Source organism: Notolepis coatsorum (assembly GCF_963971535.1).
Source record: "Notolepis coatsorum genome assembly, chromosome: 8".
Taxonomy (NCBI): Eukaryota; Metazoa; Chordata; class Actinopteri; order Aulopiformes; family Paralepididae; genus Notolepis; species Notolepis coatsorum.
The window spans coordinates 53,012,099-53,029,514 of NC_140172.1; the positions used below are offsets into that span (position 1 = coordinate 53,012,099).

The window sequence follows — 17,416 nt, forward strand, 5'->3', positions numbered from 1 at the left end:
ACTTCTTCAACCATTATCTGAAATGATAAAAAAAATAAAAATAAAAAAAAATCTAACCCCGACTAACCTTAATGTCATGCACTTGTCCTAATAAACTAACCTACACTGTAACACGCAACACTTTGATGAACATTGTTACTCAGCTGATAGAGTTATACCCTTCTTGCTGTCTTGTCGCACAGAACTTGTAAGTCGCTTTGGATAAAAGCGTCAGCTAAATGACTAAATGTAAATGTAAATGTAAGTAGGGGTTGTCTGGGGCACTCTGGTGGACGGGCGGCAGTAAAACCCTATCCTGCCCTGGTGCTAAGCTAAATAGGTTACCGCTGGGTTAGTAAGCACTCTGGTAGTAGTGTAACGTTTAGTGTCAGCAACAAAAAAAATAAGGAGGTAGAACACACTGTGACACAGGAGAAGGCTAAATTATACTGTAATTTACTTATACCATAAAACCAACAAAGGTGATGGGGAAGGAAAGGCACAAACAATTAAGGCAACAAACTAAAGTGGGAAGGGAGAATTAACGGCAGTTCACACAACATCATGCTTTATTTTCATTTAGGGGTACCAGTACCAGGGTCCTCGTATTGTGCTGGCTGGGTGGCTCACATATGGCTCTGGCATCTTGAACAAACATGTTACACAGATTCAAGGAACATTTTTAATTGTTGAGAAAATGCAAACTATTGGACCTTTCATGGCTTATTCATGGGGAAGTTATATCAACAGCCTGTGACAATGCATAATCCAGGTAATTATTACACCGTTTATGTTCAGAGAGATTGATTGATTGATTGATTGAAAACTTTATTAACAGATTGCAGAATGGGTACAGTACAGTACAATACACACAATTGTTAAGGGGATGCAGACCAGAGAAAGACTTTCGTCTTGTTTACATCAGGGTCCACCATTTTCAATTCATCAGGACATATATGACATACATGACATACAGATAGTCAGTACTGCTACATCTATACATTTATGACATACCAGATTTGCAAATACAGTACTGTTTGTGATACAGAAGGAGTCAGGAAAAGGGAGTATATACATTTGACGTAGAAACTGAGAATAATGGCATATTGTCACCAGAACTATTTATTACAATTGATAATATACATGCATTACCAATTGAGCCCCTATAATAACTAGATTTAGTCCCACATTCCTATGCAGAGGAATAATTATTATTAATAATCCTGATGAATTGAAAATGGGGGACCCTGATGTAAACAAGACGAAAGTCTTTCTCTGGTCTGCATCCCCTTAACAATTGTGTGTATTGAGCTGTACTGTATTGTACCCATTCTGCAATATGTTAATAAAGTTTTCAATCAATCAATCAATCAATCAATCAATCAATCAATCAATCAATCAATCAGAAGTTGAACGAGTTCATGTTGCTCTGCGTAGGGAGTGTGGTTTAGCGCTGCCGCCTGCAGATGGCAGTGTTTCTCGTAAGGAGCAGTAGTGTGCTTGTCGCTGGAGTCCCCAGAAGAAGAAGTTCCGTGGTGTTTTCCTTCTCGGGTGGAGGAGGATGGCCTGCTCTGGATCTAGCCGCCTGTCAAACCTACTGCCCTAAGACAACAACAGCTTGTGGTAAAGACAAAGTGTGCCGTGTATTCAACTGTAAAGTTCGCATTATTTAATTGAACGTAATTACAAGTAACGTTATTAACGTATCATTGCAGAGAGAGAGAGTGTGTGTTTACTAAACGTTCACGTTAACTCGGACGAGTGTTTTCAGTAGCATGGTTCTCCACTAGCGACGAGCCACCAGCTCAACAAGCCATTTTGATCTGGAATGTAAAGCCAACATTTTCTAACGTGACGTTAACAGGTTAACTTTAGCTACAACAAACAGACTGGACCCCCAGAAGTACGTTCATGGATTTATCGCTACATTATTACTTTATTAACTAACGTTTTAATCTAACGTTACCTTGCAACCAGAATGGAAAGAAAGTGTGCAGCACGACGAACTGTGTTGTTGGCTTTAAAAGTGTGATGATCTGCAACACTTGTACCGATATTTGGTTTCGAATCAAAGCAGGTTTGCTTTAGGTAATGACGTGTAAGTTATACGTTGTTATTATTAACTGGGGCAGTACTTGTTGGCTAGATAACGTACTTTAGCTAAACAACATGACTTGATGTCAGTTAGAAGTGCAGCAGTATAGCATGTTAGGTAACGCTAGCTTAGCTAAGTTGGACAGATACCGTGCTTTATGTTCACTAGCTGTTGTTATTGAACGTTTAACCAGTTAGCTAGATCTAGCCCCCAGGCAGTTATTTATTTTTGGCCTTGTTCATTTGGCTTCATTGCATCGCAGTTCGCCCCTTTGTCAAAACATGCAGATCCAGACTTAAAATATTCAGTACAATGAAATACGTGTTTTTCAATTGCATTGCATTTTTTTTAGAGAAGGTGTGTTTATGTGAAATTACCCGGAATGTAATTGTTGTTGTAATAATTGTGACTAAAGCCCGGCTTTGGTGGATATCAACAGAATCAAACCATTTCAGATATCCAATCTGCTTCCCTGAAAACATCTACCTGGGTCAGTTGTCAGTAGTAGTTGTAAGGGAATATCAGCTAGCGACTCCACAACCCATCATTAATGAATCTAGTTGGCTACAATTGAGTCAATTGTAATGGTTAAGAAACATTCAAAGCAACTTTGCCAATTTATTTATAACTTGCTAGCACAGGTTAGTCATTGTTAATCTCCCATAGCACCCGATCACACTGGCCCCAGAATTCGTTTACATTGTTTACAAGCTGCATGTATTATGATATTAACTTTTCATCTCCTACAATGAATAGAGGGCCACTCCCCCTCAATATACTGCGAGTTGGCTGTGCTCAGAGAGGGTGGGTTGCCTAAAAACAGAACAACTAAATACTTGCTACGCGTAATGAATCCGGCTACACAATGATACTTTTCCAAATCCAACCTAATGCAACTTACATGAAGTGTGAAGTCCAGTCAATTCCACTTTTAATGAAAAGCACTTGATGACTAAATGTATCTTCTTTATGCCACATGTGCCATTCTGCAGGTGCTGCTTCACTGACTGAGACCTGAAAAGGCAAAGAAAGAAGCCCAGGGTCCCGCCCTGCCCCGAACCCTGACCTATTCCTGACCCTCTCTGAGACCAACCTCTTTCACCATGAACGAAGTCAGTGTAGTCAGAGAGGGCTGGCTCCACAAGAGAGGTAAGATCATCATCAGCAAGTGGTGCTCTGGATGTGGGTCCCATATGACCCACAGACATACTTACACATGATCTTGAGGAGCAGAACTAGCCCCGTCACACATGATCTTGAGGAACAGAACTAGCCCAGTCACACATGATCTTGAACAGAACTATCCCTGTCACACATGATCTTGAACAGAACTAGCCCCGTCACACACGATCTTGAACATAACTATCCCCGTCACACATGATCTTGAACAGAACTGGCCCGTCACACATTATCTTGAGGATCAGAACTAGCCCCGTCACACATGATCTTGAACAGAACTAGCCCCGTCTCACATGATCTTGAACAGAACTTTCCCTGTCACACATTATCTTGAGGAACAGAACTTGCCCCGTCACACATTCTCTTGAGGAACAGAACTTGCCCCGTCACACATTATCTTGAGGAGCAGAACTTGCCCCGTCACACATTACCTTGTTATCTTACCTTGAAGAGCTTCACTAGTAGCAACTGTTGAGTTTGAAATCTTGTCACTTTTTAGCCCAGTTTGACCACAATCTGTAGTTTATTAGCGAACATGTTAAGAATGTGCATAATTAAAATCAGTGGACTCAACAGATTAATCTTATTGTCCAGGTGAGTACATCAAGACTTGGAGGCCCAGGTATTTCGTACTGAAGAGTGATGGCTCCTTCGTCGGCTACAAGGAGAAGCCTGACCTCACGGACCAGAGCTTGCCTCCACTCAACAACTTCTCTGTGGCAGGTCAGTCACCCTCAATAAAGCTGAACCAATTGCAACCCCCCCCCCCCTCCCCCGCCCATATTTACTCTGATAATTTTGTTTGACTTCATCATCCATTCATCACTTAAATGTTTCCTACTATTCAATTAGAGATTCAGGCATTTATTCTCTGTGGCCTACACTGTATAAACCCAAGTCTAATGTTCAGACCCATGCAGTGATTCCTTTCTGAGCAAATGGTCATAGGGCTGGAATATGGGCCAAACTTCATGAGGGCAGGGTTCAATTGATTTTTTGCTTTGTAAATGCTGGTCGTCCTCTATGAGTGTAAGACAGGCCTCTGTGAAATCTAAACTCCTTGGAAAATATTTTTGGAATCGTCTGGAATGTGTCGCTTCATTGATTTTCTCAGAATTCTCTGCTGCCGTCTCTGGCACCTAACCGCTTAAACTCAACTGTTTAGCTGTTGACGTGGCAGGAAAGAAAAGACGGGCAGATAGACTCACGTTGGTGAGGGCGCCATGTCTTCTCTTTCCACTTCCAAGTTCAGTTATTTGGCTCTGAGGTATATTGAGTTCAGAACGCTGTCCTCTTGCCTCATCAAACTGCACAAAGGGGTTTCTCTCACCATGGCTTTTACATAGAGAAGACTACAGGGAAAAGTCCAAACTTCCAATAACAATGCATTTCATTTTCCAGAAAAACAGAATGGCATTGATCAAATACAAACTATATTTATAACCCCTCGAACAGGAAGGAGGGCTGCAGCGTCTTTGTGGTGTGAATCCAGTGTTTGTTTGAAGGTGCTCTTAGATAAGGGTAGCGAGTTGAAAAAAATAAGGAAGTTCCAGGCACTCTTCATGTGTATAAAAAGCTTTAATAAAACGCTTAGTTCATTATAGAACCATTAAAAAAACACCTAGGTGTTTTTTAAAACATTGAGTGCCACGGACACTTTTTGTCGTTAGTTCATGCCAACCTTTGAGTGCCCCCGACGCTATATAGCGTTTGTTTGTCGTTTTTTTTATTGGCGATTTGAATTCATATTTCATCAATCGAGCCTCGGGTTAGTGCTGCAGAGTCTCTCTGAGCTCAATTGGGAAGATACCGCCCCCTATCGTCTCTCTCTGTGGTACTGCACCCCATTACTTTACACTGATGCAGGGGGGGTGGCCAGTTTCCTCATTTAACTTTTCCGTCAAGGCCAACTGAAGGACCGATTGTGCTCACCAGCCCGGAAAACGCGTGGATTATGTATTTACAGTACTCAACACTGTAATCAATAAGCGTGATCGATATTTGGAATGGCGATCAGGAATTGGAATAATCTTTTTGGATAACATCTGATCTCGGGTAAGGAATTAATTTTACCAGTCTTAGGATAATCAGAGCTGTTTTCACAGAGATATAAGCGTTTGCCCTGTGCGTGTGTGTGCGCGGTGATCGCTGATGAGGAAATGAGAGAATCGATTTTTCAGCCCGCCTCTATAGCGTGCATAAGTACACATATACTATTGATAATCTAGCGTTTATTTGAAAGCGATTCATAAATAGGCCGAAAAATGACACAGTTTTTGTGTATGCTAGAATAAATGCCTTTTATCGCGGAATCTACCGTACTTTTCGCACTATAAGCCGCACCTGACTATAAGCCGCAGCAGCTAAATTGAATGATGTGTACATATATAAGCCGCACTGAACTATAAGCTGCAGGTGTTTTTAATGTTTAATTACCATATGTAATTAGTAGGGCTGTCAGTTTATCGCGTTAATTAGATTAATTAATTACACAGCAAATTATCGCGTTATGAAAATTAACTCAAAATTAATTACAAAAAAAAGGTTTTTTTTTTTTTTTTTTTTATATAATATTTTTTTTGTATCTCATTCATTCCATAAGAATGTAGAATACACATTTACAGATGTTTTTTAATATGGTCCATTTGCATGTTCTTGGTATCTGATTCTAGGGACATCTATGAATCTCAGGGAATGTATTCCCAGTGTCAGAAATACTGTGGGCTAGATCCACAAAGAATGAATTGCACAGTGCAAGTTGCACCCTTACTTACAATTCATTATGAATTGAAAATGGGGGACCCTGATGTAAACAAGACGAAAGTCTTTCTCTGATCTGCATCCCCTTAACAATTGTGTGTATTGAGCCGTACTGTATTGTACCCATTCTGCAATCTGTTAATAACATTTTCATTCAATCACTCAATCTGCGCTGTGACTGATTGAATGAAAATTTTATTTTGAGTAAATTGTAATGAACCAAATGAGAATATCAATATTTTTTTGTTATCTTTGACTGTGAATAACACCATGCTCAAATTGACCAGACCTGAAAAATCTAAGCAAATTAATAGATGGAAGATGATCAAACAGAAGGTTTTGTAGATACAGTACTGAATTCTGCCATCCGGACACATGCAATTTGAAATATGATTATAGAATATAGAATATCAGGCATAAAATGGTTATGCGATTAAAATGCGATTAATTAGATTAATTAATTACAAATCCTGTAATTAATTAGATTAATTTTTTTAATCGCCTGACAGCACTAGTAATTAGCATTGGGACACAATACTGTCGGACAAATAACAAGAATTAACTCATTTACAAGTTGTATTAAGTTTAGCAAATAAGGGAACAGATAAATAACATTTCAATGCAGTCAAAAAAGCTATATTTTGATTTTTACATTTTCGGGTTTGGTCATGTCGAGTCACATATAAGGCGCACCGTTATATAAGCCGCAGGGTCGAAAAATGGGGGGAAAAGCCGCGGCTTATAGTCCGAAAAGTACGGTATATACTTTCCTGAAAAACAAGGGATTTTCAAAATGCTATAAAACGAAAATTAACCGATTATTAAAAAAAAAAAAAAATAATAATAATAATAATAATAAATCCGTTTAGACAATGTTGACTGCAAACAAGTCATTGATAAGCGACAGGCAGATTAGACACATAGCCATAATGTAAAACAGAGATTATGCGTTCACAACGCTATCATTGAAGTGGGTGGTGGCATTTAACCATGTTTCCAATGTTAATGGCTGGCACTCAAACTGTTGATGGTTCTATAATGAACTAAGCGTTTTATTAAAGCTTTTTTATACACATGAAGAGTGCCTGGAACTTCCTTATTTTTTTAAATATTTATAACCCCATTGGTATATCAGTTGAATGTTTGGTTTTGTGCAAACCATTGTACGCCTCGGGACATTGGTAGGTATAGACACTGAATTGCTCTGTATTGTATTTGTGACACTGATGGCCCCTGCCTTTGCTCAGAATGCCAGCTGATGAAGACCGAAAGACCCAAACCAAACACATTTGTCATCCGATGCCTGCAGTGGACCACTGTTATTGAACGCACCTTCCATGTGGACAGCAATGACGATAGGTGAGAAAGGGGTGAAAGTTAGACCTGCGATTATAATGCTACATTTCATGCTACAACCCGGGAGGTTGGAAATTCCGACTTCCTACTAGGGAAAATCCAATAAAATGGCCTGTCAACTCGGGAGTTCCTAGTCACAAACTCTGGTATGATTTCTCAAGCCTCGGCATCATTTGTCGTCATTTCAAAATGGCCACTCACATCTTATACACGTTAATGTTATTAAGTATAGTACATTTGTAAGTATATTAGCTATATGATTGTAAACTGTCAAAAAGGTTTAGTGTGAGCATCCATGATTTTCAGACTTTGTAGCTGGAACGCATGTAGGTCAGAGACGACACGTTTCCAACTTCCCACCTCCGACCATAAACAAATGCAGCATAAGCAGGACGGTTGTCTGACCTCGCTAGACTTGTTTTGCCATTACCTATATGATCTTAAAGATGCTTGGTGCTGCAAGTGACTTTCCTCCTGGAAAGTATCAGACTCATTCTGCACAAAATAAAATATAAACTGATTCCAATAAATTATGATAATCAATTTGAAATCAATCCCTCTTCCCACCTCTGATCAAGCAAAGCTTTCCTCCCAAAGGCTGTTATCGGTCTTACTCTCTATTTATATTTCAATAAATAAGTCCCTCCCGGTAGGGCTACGATTAATCGGAGACCTATGCAATCTCATTTCTAAATGATGATGATTATGATGTATTTGCATTTGCATCAAAATGGAGATCAGTTGCATTAAAACACTTGCTTCTATTCCCCTATTTGTTCACGTCACGCTGCATTCACGTGTTGACTTATTTGCTTTGGAACAATCCCAGTTGCGATATCAATCACACTTACACGATGTAAAGCAAAACACGCTATTAATTCAACATTCAATATATTTTCTTACTTTTGTTTTGACTTGTCGCCAGATTCTTGTTTTTGGGTTCCAGATGAGAGGTAGGAGCTGGAAAACACAACGGTTCCATAGCCTGAAGTCTATAGTCATACAGTCCAAAGTTTATAAAAATCTCACGGAAAATGTGTTTTGTAGAAAGGTTTTTGTAATGTGTGTACCGGTAAAAACAGCGTGATTATCCAAAATGGCTGTCCACCACATAACATTCTGACGCTAGACTACAGTTGGGACAAAGGTCTTCTTCGTCAACCTTCCCCCACTCTCACCCGCCCAGGTGGGATCTCTTTCGGAATGGACGCTCGTTTGCTACAATGGTGATCAATAATTTTCGCCATCAGCAATGATTGGTCAGTTCAGGTCCGGTCAGAACCAGAAGTGGTCATTTGATGGAGCGCTTGTCAAATTAAGCTCTCGTCTTGTAACTCGAGACCCAAAGCATGCAATTGACCACTGCACCTCCGCGTTACATTGAGCTCATGGAGGGGAGAGCTGGGGGAGAAAATGAATGAATGAGGATGCAATTGGTTGAGTGTGCTGGCGATTGAAAGGCGGCAAATTCAACTTTCAAACGGTGTATTGGGTGATCAGCGAAAAATGCAGCCCTGAGCTGAGAGACGAGTGAAAAGTGCTGCTGCTCTCCCCCCCCGAGCCGGCAACCTCCACCCTCCTCTCGGCCATCTCAACTTCCTTTGACAAGCTCTGTCCCCTCGCTGAGAAACCTGCCCGCCGTTCCCCAGTATAGAAGTATAGAAAGTCACGCCTCACTGCTGACATCGCCACATATCACAACCTCTTGTTAGCCTTCTCCAAAACCTTTACTACTCTCAAAGCTTCTTTCACCATAGGATCGAGGCCTCTTTCAAGAACCTTCGCAAACTGCATTCTACCACCCGCTCCCTCCTCACTCCACCCCCACCCCCTCCGTTATCTCTCTCTGCCGAAGACTTTGCGATCTTCTTTGAGGAAAAAGTGGAGAACATCTGCACCTCCTCCCAACCCCCACCCATTCCAAATACTTAATTGAGAACCTCATCCTTCACTCTGTCATATTTCTCTCCCATTACAGACGCAGAGACCCTCACGCTGGTAACGTCGAACTGTCCCACTACATGCCAGCTGGACCAGATACCCTCCCCACTCCTCCAGACCATAGAACCAGACATTCTCCCATTCCTAACTGCAACCATCAACTCCTCCCTCAACTCGGGGGTGGTCTCTACCTCCCTAAAACAAGCCAGAGTCACACCGCCCATAAAATAAAAAAAAAAAAAAAAACATGAACCCCACCGTCATAGTCAACTATCGTCCTGTCTCTCTTCTTTCCTTCCTGTCTAAAACACTGAACGTGCTGTATCCAACCAACTTACTGATTATCTCTTACAGAATGACCTCCTAGACCCTAATCAGTCAGACTTCAGGACTGGTCACTCCACAGAGACGGCCCTCATTGTGGTCACAGAGGCACTTCACTTAGCAAAAGCAAGAGGCCTCTCCTCTCCTGATTTTCCTAGACCTGTCTGCAGCCTTCGACACAGTCAACCATCAGATTCTCCTCGCGTCCCTCGCAGGAATGGGAGTGACTGGCTCTGTGCTGACATGGCTGACATCATACCTCGAGGACCGCTCCTACCAAGTGTCATGGAGAGGGACCCTGTCGGCCTCCCGCCCCCTGCAGACGGGTGTCCCCCAGGGCTCAGTCCTTGGACCCCTACTCCTCTCCCTCTACACTAAATCTCTGGGTAACATTATCACGTCTCATGCCTTCTCGTACCATTGCTATGCCGATGATACTCGACTCTTCCTCTCCTCCCTCGGATATCCACGTCTCTGAGCGGATCTCGGCCTGTGTCCGACATCTCCGCCTGGATGACGACCAACCTCAAACTGAACCTAAGCAAAACAGAATTGCTTCACCTGCCGGCCAAATCCTCACCCTGGCCCTGACTGACCTTTCCATCACAGACGAGAATGCAGCCGTGACCACGTCCCCGACCGCCAAGAACCTTGGTGTTGTCCTTGACGACCAGTTGAACTTCTCCGCTCACATCGCCGCGACAACCGGAACCTGCAGATTCCTCCTGAGAAACGTCTGAAGGATCCGCCCCTTCCTGACAAAAGAAGCCACCCAACTCTTCGTCCAATCAACAGTCATCTCCCGCCTTGACTACTGCAACGCACTGCTTGCTGGCCTTCCCACCACTGCCACCAAGCCTCTTCAACTCATTCAGAACGCAGCAGCCCGCCTGATCTCAAACTAACCGAAATCAGCCCATGTCATCCCACTTCTTAGGGAGCTGCACTGGCTCCCCATTGTCGCACAAATCTGCTTCCAAGGCCCTCGACCTGGCATACCATGCGGCGAAGGGAACGGCTCCCGCCTACCTCAGATCAATGGTTTCTAACTACTCACACTCAAGACCCCTACGCTCTGCATCTTCCGGCCGCTTCAGACCTACTCCTATCCGAGCTCCGGGAGGGTCATCAAAGAGAAGCCGCCTATTCTCAGTCATTGCCCCACAATGGTGGAACGATTAGCACAGTTAGGACAGCCGAAACCCGTCCAATCTTTCGCCGTCGACTAAAGACACTTCTTCAATCAATATCTGAAATTAAATTAAAAAAAAAAGAATCCTAAATAACCTTACTGTCATGTACCTAATATACTAGGGCTGGGCGATATGGCCAAAAACGTTATCGCGATAAAATTATAAAATTATTTTCATATAACTCGATATCGATAATTATCGTCGATATAATGTCTGTCAAGTTTAATTAACTTCTTATGCCCGGCGCCGATGGACGGGCTATTAATAGACTTGTTTTGCTGCTGCGAATGTCTCGAGAGTCGAGTTGATGTCGTCATCAGTCCGCGCACGTTAGCAGTTAGCCAGAGCAAGCGGAGTATCTCATGACAATGTACTAAATATGACCCTAAAATACTCTGTTCCGCCCCAATACATTGCAACGACGTCCACCGTATACCCCACACTACTATAACAGTTACCCTCAGAATTCAAAACACACACCAACTCGGCAGGTAAACTGTAAAATAGCGCCGTGCAAGCTAATTATCCTAGCCAGCCTCGTTTCCAAGCGGTGTATTCCATGACGATGTACTAAATATGACTATAAAATACTCTGTTCCGCCCCAATACATTGCAACGACGTCCACCGTATACCCCACACTACTATAACAGTTACCCTCAGAATTAAAAACACACACCAACTCGGCAGGTAAACTGTAAAATAGCGCCGTGCAAGCTAATTATCCTAGCCAGCCTCGTTTCCAAGCGGTGTATTCCATGACAATGTACTAAATATGACCATAAAATACTCTGTTCCGCCCCAATACATTACAACGACGTCCACCGTATACCCCACACTACTATAACAGTTACCCTCAGAATTCAAAACACACACCAACTCGGCAGGTAAACTATAAAATAGCGCCGTGCAAGCTAATTATCCTAGCCAGCCTCGTTTACTACTCGAGTCATACCTCTCTACGTCTCCTTCCGCTGTCGGCCATCTCATTCACTGATTGGTTGTTAGTGCGTGTGCTCATATCCAAGCTTGGAAAATCGATATATCGAAACTTTGCGACCACGTTTCATGTTTATTTCGAGGAAATAATTTATCGCGATAGTTATCGTTATCGTTTTATCGCCCAGCCCTATAATATACTAACCTACACTGTAGCACTCAACACTTTGAGGAACATTGTTAACCAGCTTGTAAGTCGCTTTGGATAAAAGCGTCAGCTAAATGACAAAATGTAAATGTAAAATGATCGAAAGGTGGCAAATTCAACTTTCGAACAGTGTATTAGATGATCTGCGAAAAATGCAGCCCTGAGCTGACGGACGAGAGCCAAGTGCCGTGACGCACGCACACGGGCATAAGAGGAAAATAGACTTGAGTTATTTTGTATGTTACAAGAGACTTTTAAGTTTAAGTCAAACACTTTTATATACGTTATGTTGTCTGTTTAAGAAAAAATGCAATAAATGTTTTTATTGAAAAAATAAGAATCGTGTGAGAGAATCGTGATCTCAATTCTCAAATTGTGTTCACATTTTAGCAAGAATCGTGCAGCCCTACCTCCCAGTGTGAAGTCCTGCCCGAACTCAGTTTTTCATTCAGAACATGTCATGTCATGGAAGTGAAACAAAATCTTGAGGGACATGTCACCCATTAAAAAAAAATTATATGTTCTTCCTGTGCCAATCGGTGATGTAAAATCTGAGGCTAAACAATGAATGGGACTCAGAATTTATGAGGCCATAATATGTCTGAGTTCTTGTGAGTTCAAATGAGGTTTTAATTCTACCATAGTCCTCATCTGTTTTCATTTTAATCTCTCTACAAAATGATCTTGTCACTAATGTATAACGCAACACTATCACCTTGTCCATGATGGGGACAGGAAGGCAGGCAGACAGACAGGAAAATAAACTTTGGACCTTTGGCGTTCTCTCTTCCAAATAATCCACCCACGCAACCATCCATTCATGAAATGGAATCGCACACTTTAGGATCCTTCTTACCCCGGGAACATGCAGCAACTTTAATGGTTCATAAGAGTGGTATTTAACAATGTAACGGGATGTGTGACAGAAGTAGGTCTAGTATTCTTATCCTGGCCTGTTCAGCCAAGTGTCGCATTTTAAATAGAACATATTCTAAGGATGTAATCCTCTAAATCACACATTTCCAGATATTGTGTCTTGATACCAGGCAGACGGCTACTGCTAGCTTTTCAACTCAAATGAAAGACCGTAGGACGCACATCTTTAAACTTACTTTATTAACGTTACAACTAACACCAAGTTACTTATCGCCACCGGCTTGAGTTATTTTTATCTCTGTGGGCTTGAGAGCAGAGGTGTGAGGGACTAGTGGGGGAATGAGAGGGAGAGAGAGAATCTTTTAAAGCTGCAGTATCATTCCCCCATAAGTGCAACTTAAATCATTTAGATGTTAATAATATATTAAATATGGTAATATATAATGAACTATATTGTACCAATTTCACCAATAAAAAAACAATTGTCAAAAATGAATCGCCTGATTAATCGCCTATCGGCATTTTCCTGCTCCAAATTAGCTATATTATCGGTCAAACTCTTACTATAAACCAATACAAAGTTAAAAGGGCGTTTCCTGGCTCAATCTGGCAGTGCGCCTCAGTTTAACCCTTTAATGTTCACTCCAAGAAAACAACTATGTACAAATTATTCTTTTGTATTTTTTATGTTATTGGGGCACTAATAAGAATACATTTTTTTTATAGACCCCCCAGTTTTTTTAAATATAGGCCACTACCAAATTGTTGAGATGCTCCTTGATGGTAAATGTACCTAATACATAATGATGCATGTATACGGTAATAACACTTATATGATAATTTAATACCTACACATACAAGAAAAGTAAGCAAGTAAGTAGAAAAAGTTAAATGACTGGAAAACAAGTCATGTCAAGTACATTTTATTTTATTAAAAGAACTTCCAACACTTGAAATGACACAGTTGTATTGTCAAAAACTTACAGGGACTTTACTGTATGTATTTCCCCCTCTCAAAATCACAAAAACGTACCCATGGGAACTAGTACCTACAGTACTTCTCAACTGGTCTGTGTAAATTATCAAAAGAACTTCACTTCACTTGTACAATTCAATCACTTTGAATGATACATGTGTTTTCAAAAAGGTATGGGGCCTCTTATTTGTTTTCCCCCTCTCAAATTCACAGGGACATGTCCCAAACTATGGTTTTGCATAACGTCGTCACCACTTTGCTCCCTAGAGGTAGCTCCTGCTCTTCCTCACTTAGATCAACATTGAAGAATGTGGACAGCCCTTGATAGAGCAGTAGGTCATGGATGATGCCAGATGAACTGGCACGGCAGAACGCCTTGAAGCCCCACTTGTCAGGTTTATTGGCAATGTACTGGCGGAGAGTGCCAGCCCTTGTGCCTTCATATGACACCATGACTTCATCCACACTGTTTGTAAGTGGATAGGATGAGGAGACGCTGCTTACGAAGCATCTAAAAAAGGGGCCAGATTTAGTCAAATCGGTCAGGGCTGCCATTGATTGATTGATTGATTGAAAAGTTTATTAACAGATTGCAGAATGCGTACAGTACAGCTCAATACATACAATTGTTAAGGGGATGCAGACCAGAGAAAGACTTTCGTCTTGTTTACATCAGGGTAGGGCTGGGCGATATAGCCAAAAACGTTATCGCGATAAAATTATAAAATTATTTTCATATAACTCGATATCGATAATTATCATCGATATAATGTCTGTCAAGTTTAATTAACTTATTATGCCCGGCGCCGATGGACTTGTTTTTCTGCGAATGTCTCGAGTTGATGTCGTCATCAGTCCGCGCACGTTAGCAGTTAGCCAGAGCGAGACAATCCCATGACAATGTACTAGTAAATATCCCTAAAATACTCTGTTCCGCCCCAATAAATTGCAACGACGTCCACCGTATACCACACACTACTATAACCGTGGCATCAGAATTCACGCCACATACATACTCTGCACGTAAATATATAAAATCGCGCCGTGCAAGCTAATTATTCTAGCCACGCATGTATCCAAATGTCCTAAATATCCCTAAAATACTCTGTTCCGCCAGAATACATTGCAACGACGTCCACCGTATACCACACACTACTATAACCCTGGCATCAGAATTCACGTCACACGCATACACGGCACGTAAATATATAACATAGAGCTGTGCAAGCTAATTATCCTAGCGCCAGCCTTGAGTCCTAAACCAAAACAGTGGCGCATCTGGAGCTGTGGTGCGTAAGCACGTCACGTCATCACGTAACGTTGGTTGTTGTTAGTGAGTGTGTTGAGCCGAGGCTGAACTGAGCCAAATTTGGAAAATCGATATATCGAAACTTTGCGACCACGTTTCATGTTTATTTCGAGGAAATAATTTATCGCGATATTTATCGTTATCGTTTTATCGCCCAGCCCTACATCAGGGTCCCCCATTTTCAATTCATCATAACATATATGACATACATGACATACAGATAGACAGTACTGCTACATCTATACATTTATGACATATCAGATTTGCAAATACAGTACTGTTTGTGATACAAAAGTGTCCAGAAAAAGAGTGTATATACATTTGACGTAGAAACTGTACATTGGAGGAGGTTGGGTGGGGTAGGGTGGGTGGGGGCTGTACATTGGAGGTGGGGGGGGGGGGGTTGGGTAGGGGTGACACACACATTTTACACTGTACATTGGAATACTGACAAAGCCTTACTTGGTCATTTACTGTACAACTACGTTAGGACATTTGTAGGGGCCAGTTTCGAATTGCTGTCTCACGTAGGTGTTTTTTGAGAGTGTTTTTGAAAGTGGGTAGTGATTCACATTCCTTTACAGCTTTGGGTAGGGCGTTCCACATTGATGTGGCATAATTGCGAAACGTGTTTAGTCCCTTGTTTGAGCCGAATCTGGGTTTAACATGATTTGTGGAGCTCCCTCTGGTGTTGTGATCGTGGTATTCACTGACCTTTGGGAAGTATTTTGACATGTACATGGGTACCTTGGTCGCGTAGTGTATCTTGTAGACCAGGCCCATTGCAAGTTGCTGTACTCTGTCGTCTACTCTAAGCCATCCTAGGTTGTCAAAGTGGGCAGGGGTGAGGTGGGTTCTAGGAGTCAGGTCAAGCAGTAGTCTGACTAGCTTGTTTTGAGATGTTTGTAATTTGTTTTTTAGTGCCTTTGAGGTGCTTTGGTACCATGAGGTGCAAGCATAGTCGTAGTACCCTTGAATGAGTGCTCCTGCTAGAGTCTTCAGGGTATTCTTGTTTACCAGAGAGGAGATCCGGTACAAGAATCAAGTTCGTTGGTTGACTTTTTTTATTACATTGGATGTCATTTTGTCACAGGAAAGATTAGCCTCTAGGATGGAACCCAGGTAGGTAATTTCATCTTTCCTTGTGACAATATTGTCACCCACTGTAACCGAGAAGCCGTCGGTCTTGCTGAGTCTGTTATTTGAACCGAAGAGAATGGACTTTTTTTTTTTTCCCATGTGTAATGATAGTTTGTTGTCGGCGAGCCATATGCAGATTTTGCCTAGTTCCGAGCTGAGGGCTTTTTCAACCTGTAACTTGTTCTTGTCAGAGACCAGCAGGGCTGAGTCGTCCGCAAACAGGAACAAGTTGCAGTCACAAGCTGACGACATGTCATTTGCATAAATTAGGAATAGTAGCGGTCCTAGTATGCTTCCTTGTGGAACACCGCAGCTCACTGTGAGGGGGGGGGATAGGGTACCGTTTACCATCATACTGCTGATTATCATTGAAGTGAATGCAGCGGCGTAACGGCGTGAATCTGCTCTTTGGCATGATATCAGCCATCACGTTGATACGTGATTCGGCATGCCAGTAGTCCTCGATGGCCAAGAAGTGGAAAACGCCCATCAAAAGTAGCATAGCCAGGAAATCACCAGGGTTAGTCTTGACTGGATCCCCCAACTCCTGGGCAGAGTACAGATTGGTGTGGTGAGCAATATGATAAATAATCTCATCAGTGAAGAGTGTTTTTAAGTACTGGAAGGGTGTCTTGAGTCTTGACAGCATCTGGGGTGACAACTTGAGTCAGGAACCCGGAATTCCTCAATATCTACATGCTTCCAGATTCTCCTGGCCTCTTTCTTTCTTTTCTGTCATTTTCTTCTTCTTTGTGCCTGGGGGTGACCTTTTGTCAGGGGTGTCATTAGGCTCTTCCATGTTGACTGTGTTTAGGGTGTTTTTCCCTTTTTTCTTCTTCTTAGCAGATGTGCTTGTTGAGGGCATCTCCTCCTCCATAGATTCAAAGGAAAGATCCCCAATCACCTCTGCTTGTTTGGGCAAATAATCAGGATCCCTATTATGTCATCATAATCACTCAGATCAGCCTCAGAGTCTTGAGGATCCTCTGGTACAAGGGCCAGAAAACCCAGTGGCCTTGAACCATAAAATAATTTAACATCCATCTATTATTTGTAAAACACAGAAACAGAAGGGGGGAGAGAATGCACTATTATATATAAATGTTTGTTACAAAACTCATACATAATCAGTATAATAACACT

At 41.9% G+C, this 17,416-nt stretch overlaps 1 protein-coding gene across 2 annotated transcripts in view; it reads left to right on the plus strand.

The window, feature by feature from the left end:
* The first annotated feature begins 1,477 nt into the window (after window positions 1–1,477).
* Window positions 1,478–17,416, plus strand: part of LOC311233724 (RAC-beta serine/threonine-protein kinase-like) — a 37,526-nt gene continuing 21,587 nt past the window's right edge. Inside the window, exons 1-4 of one of the 2 annotated variants that reach the window (XM_084320720.1) lie at window positions 1,478–1,602; window positions 3,067–3,223; window positions 3,848–3,976; window positions 7,261–7,372. In XM_084320720.1, the coding sequence (XP_084176846.1) occupies window positions 3,178–3,223; window positions 3,848–3,976; window positions 7,261–7,372 (287 nt within the window). In that variant the 5' untranslated portion in view covers window positions 1,478–1,602; window positions 3,067–3,177. Of the gene's footprint in view, window positions 1,603–1,864; window positions 1,883–3,066; window positions 3,224–3,847; window positions 3,977–7,260; window positions 7,373–17,416 lie in introns of those variants that run through there. The other variant, XM_084320721.1, reaches the window with a different exon arrangement.